Source organism: Centruroides sculpturatus, unplaced genomic scaffold (assembly GCF_000671375.1).
Source record: "Centruroides sculpturatus isolate CEXI.00-Female unplaced genomic scaffold, Cexi_2.0 scaffold1039, whole genome shotgun sequence".
NCBI classification, from domain to species: domain Eukaryota; kingdom Metazoa; phylum Arthropoda; class Arachnida; order Scorpiones; family Buthidae; genus Centruroides; species Centruroides sculpturatus.
The window spans coordinates 177,848-189,906 of record NW_019385341.1 but is presented as its reverse complement, the minus strand read 5'-3'; the positions used below and the strand labels follow the sequence as shown (position 1 = coordinate 189,906).

General features: G+C 30.1%; 2 protein-coding genes across 3 annotated transcripts in view; both read left to right on the top strand.

Moving 5' to 3' along the window:
- LOC111637873 (dual specificity tyrosine-phosphorylation-regulated kinase 4-like) overlaps positions 1–12,059 on the top strand; it is an 88,489-nt gene that overhangs the window by 19,140 nt on the left and 57,290 nt on the right. For both annotated transcript variants that reach the window (XM_023383466.1, XM_023383465.1), the window contains exon 4: positions 1,867–2,003. In XM_023383466.1, coding sequence (XP_023239234.1) covers positions 1,867–2,003 — 137 coding nt within the window. The remainder of the gene's footprint in view (positions 1–1,866; positions 2,004–12,059) is intronic.
- Positions 8,633–11,462, top strand: LOC111637874 (dual specificity tyrosine-phosphorylation-regulated kinase 3-like). The gene is made up of 3 exons (XM_023383467.1): positions 8,633–8,836; positions 10,743–11,181; positions 11,251–11,462. Exons 2-3 carry the CDS (start codon positions 10,773–10,775, stop codon positions 11,445–11,447), a joined length of 606 nt encoding a protein of 201 aa, XP_023239235.1. The 5' UTR covers positions 8,633–8,836; positions 10,743–10,772; the 3' UTR covers positions 11,448–11,462.

Here is a 12,059-nt window from a genome sequence, read left to right as displayed (position 1 = left end):
AGTTTGAATCCCAAATAATAGCTTTAGCTCATAGTATTCGACTAAGGTTTGGATTTTACATTACCTGAAAATACAATTGAAACGGAAAACTGAAACCGGAAATAACCACTTCCGGATTTTCAACTTTCACTTCGACAGAATCTCACCTGAAAGCAGGAAAATGTCAACTTTTTCGTTTCTATCATCTTTCCAGCTGTGATTTCACCAATATGAAAACATTTTATAAGTGACGTCATACGTCAGCAAACAATACTAGTGCTATTATTTAACAAATAGTTTGAATCAATTTTATATACGGTGATTTTATATAATATCTCATAATTGTTTAAACTATCTTCTGTAAAACTTCTAATCTTGAGATCGCAGCTCTTTCTCAGCAACTGTACGTCATAACCTTATTTTAGTTGAAATTTGCAAATTCTCGCCCAAAATCTCACCAGTCTAAATCTAAAACCCAAAAATCACAAACTATGTTTTGTTAATTATTAAAAACTAAAAGAAAAATGGGACTTTTTGCAAGCGATACGGGCATCGAAGCCATAAAAGCATCCTTCATTTTGGAAAATTAGCTTTGAAAAGTGCTGAAATGGGTGCAATTTTCTGATCGTGTGGAGTTTAGCTAAACAGAAACGAAACTGAATCTATTTTTCAATTTTCGTTATCATTTTCCGTTTTCAGGTAATATGCAGTTCAGGTCTAATAGTTTTAAGCTGTGTATCCACATGAGCGATTTCGGAGCGCCAAGCCAGCACATAGGGGTATTCGCGATGGGAGTTCTTCTCGCTTTTAGAAAAGCTCAATTGTACAAAAGTTGCAAATTGTGAACATGCATGTGGACCTGACGATTTCAGAAAAGTAACAAACCTAAAACTTTTCAGAATAATCTCACTTTAATTGAGTTTTGCTCAGAGTGAGATGTCTTCAATACTGTATTCCTCAAAACAGCAGATAATATTATATTTTGAATTTTTTCAATTAAGATATGCACAAAATAATATGGAGATAAATACTTTATACAAGCTTCAATTCTATCTTAGGAAATAAGTTTTTATGGGTAATAATTTTAATTTGCAATCAACGAAAAAATGTAAAAAGTTGATAGATAGGTGTTTTGTTAGCTATTTTCAGATAGATATTCTATGGTTGTCTGAGAATAAATCAAAATTGGGGATTATAAAATTCATTTTGTTACGTCAACATTGACCAAAAGCAAAGGTATTCATTTGGTAATAAGACTGAATAGTCTTATCACCAAATGAATTTTTTGTAATGATGATTAATCTCAATTTTTGCTTTTTGTCAAGTTGGCGTAACAAAATGAATAAGACTAGTCACTGTTATTACCCAATATCTTTAATAGCACATTAATTAAAACTTACCTTCATTGTTTGTACATCCAGTTATCAGTCTGTCTGTGGATCCGGTTTCGGGTTCGGGTAGGAACCTTAGAAATTTTCATAAGTGAGTTGGTTCGGATATCTCGGACTCGATCTCTCAACAGTGTGGCCAGAGCTTGATCTGTCATATCCGAAATTCATTTTGGTTTGGGTGAACCTATAAATGGATGAGCCTTTTTCCATACCCATCATGACGAAAAGAATTAAAAGAGCTGACACTTATATTTATAAATTGAACAAATTTATAATTTCCGAAACTTAAAAGTCTGTTTATTCAACTGGTAAATAACATTGATGAATGAGAACATATTTTAAAAATTCTATATGATGAAAGGTTTGTGTATAATTGTTAAACAAACTAGATTTTACTAGACAATAAAATATTTATTGTTAGGCAAAGTCCATTTTCACCAGACAATAAATTTGATCCATTTATTTGTCTCTTTAATCGATTATTTTTTCTTTACAGGTTCTTCACGATCACATTGCCTATAGGTACGAAATTCTAGAAGTAATCGGCAAAGGTTCTTTCGGTCAAGTTATAAGGGCTTTGGATCACAAAACAAATAAACAAGTAGCTCTCAAGATTATAAGAAATAAGAAGCGGTACGTGTTTTTTAGCTATCTTTTTAAAATAAATTTTCAATTTCCTAGAAACAAGAAACACACGAATCATATACTTTGTATATGTTAATGCCATTAATGGTTGAGTTTAAACTTGGATTTATAGTACTAAACTGAATCGATAGATAAGCATCTACTATAATATAGCTCACACATTACTTTGCCATCATATTTACTGATCAGTCTTATATCTGATATTTATGAGGAACTTATGAAAACTACTATTACGAGATTAGACTTTGTTACTCAAAACAACTTCAGTTATTATATACTTACTAAATAAAATAAAAAATATAGTATGCTATTAAGTTACTATAGCAACTACATTTGTTTTCCTTGAAGCCGTTTTCTATGTCGTGTAGTTAAAATTAAATTTTGAGTTCAGTTGTGTCAAACCGATATCGTCATAGTAGTGCTGCTTAGTTACGTGAATTTCCGGTAGTTGAAGCTTTTCTCGTTGTTTACATACATTTTGTTTGTTTTTTTTTCTCTATTTTAATAATTTAGCAGATTGCCTTCTCATTATTGAAAAGTTGGTATTTAAATATCAGAATAACTTTTTAAAATTTTTTCAACCTACAGTCAAACCAACTTTGCATCTCGACTTACTCGCCTCTGAAAATTGGTACTAACTTGAATTGGAAATAAACTGAAGTGCCTCAAGAAATATATAATTATATTAATAATTTAATGAAGTATAAGTACAAATTAAGTTTTAAAATCACATGATTTTATGATTATATCGCTTGCAATTCAAAATCGTACATTTAGTAATTCAGATATTGAAGAGCTATTTAATATTTAAAGAGATCAGTTTAGGAGTATTCGTTGGCGTTTTACGAGGGTGCCGCTATTTATGGAGGTACTATATCCAGATTTACTGTATTTTATTTTTAACTCACAGAGATATGTGTTTTGGTATTTATATATAGAGTTGACCACCAGTTTAACAGACTAATTAGAGTGATGATGGAATAAAACAATGGACGTTCTTCGAAGGGCTAGTGCCTCCAGAGAAGACATTCAATGGGAAACTGGCCCCTATTTAAGTGTTATACCTGATAATCCGAAAATCGATTTCAATTTACCCTGAAGAATAGCCCGAACCCCTTCACTGTTCATATTACCAACCCTTGCTTTAGCTAAAATGATAAACTTTTATGCTTAAAACTCATGATATGTTTATTAAATAAAACACGTGAATATTGAATATTGAAAGTTAGTCTCAATACTTGAAAAATAAGAGTCACAAGAAATGTTAATTGCATGCACTAGTTTGCAGTGCATGAGATATTATATACAAAAATATGATATACAAAGAATCAACCTAATTGGAAAAATTTAGGGGAAGAATACAATAATTACAAGAGTAAATATTCATTAGGGATACAGAATTGCAGCTTAGTTTTTAATTAAAACTACAGTTCATTATTTAACTCAACAAAAGGATAACTCAATAATAAAAGCTTAAATTACAGACTCAAAGTGGTGATCATTTTCTTTGTTAGCAAGAATATCATTCAAATAGTAATTTATGCACCAACCATTGATTGTCATTTCCATATTTACCGTATAAATAAATCCGATTGATAAAGATTGTTGCCATAGTAAAAATCTCAATTTCGGTGTCCTAGGTTTTAAAGGTAGGTCATCTTAATCGTGTTTATATGCTCTATAACAGGGCTTCTTAAACTTTTTTTATTCACGACCCCATTTATGATTGTGATTTTTTTCACGACCCAAAAATATAAAGATATATACAAATTTACAAAAACAATAATGGTGTGCTACCACAGTTCACTCTTGTGTNTGTTTCGAAAGGAAGATTTTTTTTTATAATTTTAAGAAAATTGTTTAAAATTAAAACGCTAATGTTAATCTATTTTTTTTATATTATGCTTTTTCTAAAAATTAAGTATTTTTATTGCTAAGAATAGCCCCTAGATTAAAAAAAGACCAATTCTGTCAAAGATGATAGAGGAATAAACTTGCTATACAAAACGTTAAAGATAAAGTATTTGGCATTTATATGATAGTGAACACTATACCGAGTAAGAAACCTTCGTAAACGTAAGACGAAAACTCAACCGTTTCTGAGATAAATAATCCGACAAAGACAGAATTTTTTGAGAGTTTGCCACACTTTTTGAGAGTTTCAGCACGCTTGCCAATATCATCTTACATGATGATGATGCTAAGCGCTTGCAAATGTAAGGAAAACACACAGAAAAATACTCACAAAATTCTTTTAATCCAGCAGATAGTTTTTAATGAAACGAACGTTTTCGGCTGCTTTTATCAGTCATCCTCACGGAGAAAAATTTCCAGGGCAAAGCTCGGAAAAAAATAATTACAGCAATACATTTTTATTTAATTAGTTAGTGGAAAATATCGCAGTTTTCGATCTAGATTAACTAAGGTTTCTTTACTCAGTATAATTTGTGCTTTATAAATACTGAATACTTTTTTAACACCCTATGCAGTTTGTTATTGTTACTTTTCCGGCTCTGTTATATATAAGAGGGAAAGTATGGCGATCGGTCAGAAAAGACTCTCCGAGATTTTTTAATTTTTTGGACTCGGGGACCTTGAAATGTTGAGAAATGCGATATATAAATAAATAAAATATAGAATAAAATCCCGAATTTTATTTTATGTATGGATGTTAGTGTTTGGGGGACACGATTTTGTTCACCCTGTTCGAAGATTAATAACTCCTGTGCTTTTTGTTGAAAATTTCTGAAATTTTGCAGGGAGGTTTGTATATTAGGGAGATTGATGCTATAAATTTTGGTGGTTAAAGGTCTAGGTGGTGGGGGATTGAGGAGGTTTATGTGTCGTATCTCGAGTAGGGTCAGACTTAATGATGATTTTATTCGTTATTAGCATTTACAATTTTTTATAAAACCCATCTTTATCCTCAAAATGAAGCGTTTTGCCATTTTATAATATTTTTAAAAACTTTTTATATTTTTAATTAAAATATCACAACAGATGGCACCACACACGCAATTTTCAATGTTACCAGGAAAGTTAAGCAACTTATTGCTGAAATTTTAAATCTAATTATTTAATTTCTTGACGTATTGCTGATACTAACAGTTTTCTCATTGTCTCGTCGAGAAACAATTAAGATGAAAAATAACTAATGATAAAATGCCAATTATTCAATATTTCATAAACATATAATAGTCATTAAACCTGAAATAAACAGCCGTTAATGCTAGACGTATCTATTGTTCATATTCGTGGAACTTCATCGACCAGCAATTTGCATGATGCTGCTATATATCCTTGTTTACTATTTATAATAGATTTCGCAATATACGTTATACTAGACATTGTTGCAAGAAAGATATATAATAGATTATTTTAAAAAATATTTATATTAATATTTATAATGCAATATTGAAATAAGGAATAATTCTTAGATTTCTCACTTTAGGACCTTTAGGATGAAGTTTCAGGCGCTCGACAGAATAGATTTTAATGTTGATAAAAATACCGGTATCAAAAATTAGTTACATATCATTCCAAACTGATTATTTTATTGTTAAAAATTTTTTATATATAATTAATTCAAGGGGAGACGATGACAGCCATCTTAAAAATTAATTTTAATATGTAATTTTAATCAAAAATTTCTGAGAGGATTATGTAAATGTTTAACTTGATCCTGAATCAATATTAAATCCATATTAAATAAAAAAATCATAAGATGTGATTTTTTTATATCCAGCATAATAAATTTCAGTATAGTCAAACCTCCAAAAAAACAGTGTTTGTTTAGTAACAAGTTTGGCATGAGCTTCTCTGGCTATTTCGCCCCGTGGAATGTGTAAGCTCTTTGGCTAGTATTAGTAATTGGATACGTTTATTACGGTGGACGTAACGCGCGGGAATAATACCTTCCGGAGATGTTTATTAAGGGCAACTGGTCCCAAGTTCAGGCGTTACAAACGTGGAGAAAACCCGGCCCGTCCGAGTGATGCGCGAACCCACGATCGAACTCCCAGTGTTCAGGAAAGGGAACCGCTTGCCTACTGGTGAGCCCAAACAACAGTCATTTTTTGTGTTCCCATCAGAGTCCGTTCGGAGGTTTGACTTTATGTGAATATTTAATTTTCAAATGTTTAAATTAATAGCTGTATTAGAAATTTTCCAGATCTGTTCATGACTATTTATTTATTTTGATCTATAATTATATTTACATAATACTGTACATTGAAATTATAATATCTTGAAATTTGCATAGTTCTGTGTAGCAATACAAAATTTTTGTAAAACTAATACTAAACATTAGATTGAAAATAACCGAAAGAGTTTTTTATGATCATAAAAAGTAAGTTTAATCTTGTATATGTGATTTACTACTTATTTTGTTCGATATAATATACATTTTTCATTATTTCACTTATTTTATCTCGCTACGTAGATATATTCCATAAATACAAACAGCACAGATATTCATAAACATAAAAATATTAAACTGAAAGTTTATTATGAGCTCTTTGTATGTTTTAGAATATTTTAAAATTGAATGAAATATAAAATAAGAAGCAAAAAAATGAAAAATTGTCTGTTAAACAAAATAATAATAAAACAAAATCTGTTATTTATTATTAATTCAAATATGTAAGATATTAATTATAGTAATTTGCGTAGTTTTTGCTGATTTGAAAAGTTTATCAAGTAAATTTTATTTTTATTTTGTGGAAATTTATTTTCATAGTTTGATGTAGTGATCGTCCATGCATTACGTGACGTTTTTTATGTTTTCAATTACCCCTGTAACTCTTCGTAATGCTGCCGCACATACTCATCAAAAAATTACGTAACGCATATCCTCGATCTCTTAACTGTAATGCAATAACACCACAACACGAGAATACATAACGTCGCATTATTTTATTAATTACATTATTGTTAATTAATTACATGTAACGAGGGAAAAGTTCTTCATTAAGAACTGGATTTAACACAACAATTAAATTTTATGAAGGCAACAAGAGAAAAAAATAAATAAAAATTATTGTGCTTTGCGATTACAAAACTCAATGTGGATGGATCAAAAGTGCTATTGGCGTCATTTGAATATTAGCTCAAAGAAATATTGTTCAAATGGAGAATCAATTATTGTTTCCATAAGCTTTTGAAGAGAGAATTAAACATATTTTAGTTTTGAAATTATCAAAATAAATGTAATTAATTATTAAAGCATATTTTAAAGAAGCATATTGCAATTTGATAATTCTAATAGTTTCCGTAGAACAATGCAACTTGTTCATAATTCTATAATAATCAAGAACAAGCTCAATTTTGTTGTTGAAACTCTAGAATGAAGCTAATGACCAGTTATGAAGATGAAGTATGTTAGAGATTGTTCTGCTTATTGCAATCATAGAGTTTCTGTTTTGAGTCACATTATTATTGAAATTTTAATACAAAGTAGAATATTCTGTTGGGTTTAGATTTCACATTGTATTTCAACAAAAATCAATATGACACATCAAATAATAACAACAAGTCTAATGTAAACAACGCCATTTCAAATGTATAAAGAAATTTGTGAAAAAAGAATTGAATTGGATTGATGGGATATGCAATACAATAACTGGATGATCTACCAAAAGGGTGCCACAAGGAGGACTTTCTTTGGGAAAATAGTCTCTATTTGGATGTTAGACACGTGAAGAAAATCCAGAAAACCCCACGTGGGGAGTGATTCGAAGTCTGATCCCCACCTTCCGGGGATCAGACTCGGACCACTCACTGTTCAGTGATTTTGTCTATTCGGCTACTGGTGGGCTCTGATGAAAAAAAAGGCGTTTTCGATCGTTATTATTAAAGCGGTATTATATTTACAAAGAGGTTTTCCTTTATTCATTTTGCATGTATTATTTCACTTATTTTAATGTTCGAGTTTATGCTAAACTTTTCTTTGTAAATTACACAATATAAATAGCATTAAAGTTTTAATTGATTATAAAAAAAATTCCATTTCCTATTAGGCGTTAGATTTATGGACTTTATTTGCTTATAAAATAAGAATAAAATATTTTTCAACTGTTAATTAAAACTTAGAATGAAATTTTTATCATCTTTTTAATGACGACTTTAGGATCGTCATTTCAGGTTTTATTGACTGCTGATAGAAAAGATTTTTTTTAATTTAAAAAATAAAGTTATATAATAAAAATGACGTTTAATTTAAACCAGAATATTTTTATATTACTTTCTTCATTGAATTAAAACATTAGTTATTCGTTAATTAATAATAAATTATTTTAGCATTAATTGAATGAACATTGCTTTTAATTTAAAAGTTAATTCAACTTTAATTTATTTTAACATTAATTAATTTGACATTAATTTGACAAAACTGATTAGCATTGTTAAATCCTAATTTACAGTAATCTACTAAAGACTATACTGATTCCGAAATTTCAAATACGATATTAGCAGTTTCTGGATAGCTTAAAAGAAATTAATTAAGAAACAAAAAAAATTTGATTTTCTCGTTGTTTTTTTTTGCATCTACTTTTACATTGATGATGCAGTTAAAGAAAATATTCCCAAATTATATAATGAAAGATATAATTGGATGAAATCGGTCACTGATACATTACATAATAATTGGCCGAATAATTAATTGTCTTTTACACGACTTTGTTGTAATGCGAACTAAGGTTCTAAGGAATGACAAAGACAATGTCGTCTACATAAAAGTATTTTCAATCATTTAATGAATCATCGTCCACCAAAAGCGGATACGGCGACAACTTATGGGCGATTTGCAAAGGGGATAATTTCCGGTAGGATCTTCTGTGAGAAACTGACTCCTATTTAGGTGTTATATATGTAAAAAAAAAACTCCGAAAAACTCCATTGGTTAACCTGTCGGTCGGGAGCGAATCCATGACCAATTAATTAATCATTTGAAGAAGTTCATGTGTTTTATACGTTATTGAAGCGTATGTAAATTATAGTTTATATTCTAAAGAAAATTTAAAATTTTGGGTTGTTTTGAATGAATTATTTCTTTTTATTTAAAATATAGTATTTAATTACCGTATTTTATGTCATATATGACGCACTCCCATTTCAGCACAGTATTTAGGTAAAAGTATTTAGTGAATTTAAGCAATCACGCGCCTTTGGTATTCTGCCCCAAAAATTATTTTTTACTGTAAAGTACCAAGTAAGTAAAATTAAAATGCACATTCTTATTTATCAGAGAAAAATAAGTCATTTACTAATGAAATTTACCATTAAAATACTGTACATGAATACACGCAAAAGCTGCTTATCTGTAGCTAATAATAATATGTTTAATATAATAACATCTTTATTCAGGAGTTGGGCTAGGTAGAGGTTTTCTGTAGCCTATGGAAGACTGTTTGGGAAGTTCAACCTATGACAGATCACAACTTCACTTACAAGACAGCAATTTTCGAGCTTTCTTTTGGATAAAAGTCGCATCTAAATACGATAATTTCTATATTATTAATTTATTTTTAATATTTTAAATTTTTTTACGTATTACTCAAGGTATTAAGGTATTGAGAATATGAATGAAGATGAATGAGTATGTAGTTTATCCGTTTCCCGTAAATTAAAAAGAAATTTATAGAATTATGCATAGTATCACTAATAAAAGTCATCATTGCCTATAAAACAAAATCTATTAAATTCTTTGTAATCGTGAAACTTGCTGCTGTCTGAATCCTATTGCAGTGCTGGATTTATTTCGTTTTATACGTTCAGGATATGAAAATTTGATACTCTGTTTTTGTGAAATACACTTCACTTGAGAAAATTTTATAAAATGAAATCATATTGTCGAAATTAATCATTCTCGGAATTTGTACAAGTTAAGAAACCAAAGGAAAAAAAAAAGTGAATGTTAAATAGAAATTGAAAACAAAAGAAATTACTTTTAAAATTAATAAAAATTTAATTTAGCTTTATAAAAAATGAAATTATTACAAACGAAAAATGTACAAAGACTGAAAATCACGTTTTTTTTCGATTTCTATGAAACGAAAAGATTAAGATTTGAAAATTGATATACTATGATTTAACTCCAAAACAAATATACTAAATAAAAAATTCAGTTTAGTTTAGGGCACTTTTCACTTGTTTATTTGATTAGGCCCTTTACTATAAGTTTTGTTAAATTTCTTTAAACTCTTTATATTTATACTTTATAATTTCTTTCAGTAATTTTATGTCTATGACCTATAAACAATTAGAACAAAAGGAATAATGTTTTTAAACTGAATAACGATGAAAATTTGATTCTTCAATTAGCTCATTGATATCCTTAATGATGGTTATCTGGTCATTTCATTAATATTTTCCGGTATTATTCAAGATGGAAAAATGCTACTTTCTATATATTTTATTTATAGATTAATTTATTATGTTTGTTTTTTTTTTCTTTACGGTAAAAGTGAATACTCAGATTTTCAGACTTCAAAACCAAATTCCGAAAATAATTTGATACATCAGACTTATTGTGATAGTCTGTAAATTGTTTGTAGTATACATACATATAACCAAATATTAAACTTCTAGATTTTTTTTATTAAACTAAAAAATATTCAAAGTTTAGTATTTGGTTATGCATAATTCATTCGTGAATTAAAAAGTCAAATACATTTATTAAAATGGGACAAGACAACGCAAAATATAATGATGATATATTTTTTTTTTCAGGATCATGTCAGTCTGCCTCATCGCGATCCAATGGCTAAATTGGGCCGGGCCATCGTCAAACAATTTCAAGTTAGTAAATCTCGTCCGGTAGCGGCACTCGCTTCATTAACACAACGGCTGTCCCGTCATAATGTACTTTCTCGTTTGGACAAGTCGACTAGTTTACCTAGCATTTCCGTTCAAAGATTACCTTCCTCTAAAGCTAGCGCCTCCAGTTCGGGGGATAAAGTTTCGGGGACGTTAACTGTTATAACCTCATTGCCGGTGCTGGGCAGTAGCAGTCGTAGCAGCTATAACGTAGGTAGTGATCATTCTTCGGCCACTCCCGAATGTGTTTCGCCTGCAACTGGCAGCCCGCAGCAAAACAGTAAAAGTTCAACTCCTCGAAACTTCCATCATCAAGACCCTTACGGCAGGAAGCTTCCTCTGATGCCAAATGGTAAGCAAATGCATCCTATGAAAATATTTAGTAAATCTCATTGCCTAAGCCGTACTTTTCTTAATACAGATGTGCTAAAGTATTATTCAAATCGTTTAAATGCTTTCGAGAGAGCGGAAGTGAAGCAATATCCAGAAATATGGTATCTAGGACTAGAAACAATTAAGATCGAAGGCAAGGAAGGTAGTCCGCAAAACTGTGGTTATGATGATGAAAATGGATCTTATATCAAGGTTAGAATGTTTTGTACGGAATTTGTCTGTTAAATACGAATATTTTTATTTAGTTTTAATTCGTTAATTTATTCATATTAACTCCATGACTTAATTCCTATTGTGTGCAAATTCTTCTCTTTAATTGTGCACTTGACCCAGAATTTAAATCCTAACCACTTCGGAAAATCGCTATGAACTGACTTGAANAAAAATATAAAATAAAGATATATACAAATTTACAAAAACAATAATGGTGTGCTACCACAGTTCACTCTTGTGTTACAATGGAACAGAGACAACTGAATACACTGAAAAGTGACAACACTACACTAGTTCACACTACAATCAGTGTTGCTGAATCATTGTCTCGCTGCACCAGAAGTGACCCAAAGCATGCCTCACTGCAACTCACGAAATTTATGACACAAAGCATGCCTCACTGCAACTCACGAAATTTATGACACAAAGCATGCCTCACTGCAACTCACGAAATTTATGACACAAAGCATGCCTCACTGCAACTCACGAAATTTATGACACAAAGCATGCCTCACTGCAACTCACGAAATTTATGACACAAAGCATGCCTCACTGCAACTCACGAAATTTATGACACAAAGCATGCCTCACTGCAACTCACGAAATTTATGACACAAAGCATGC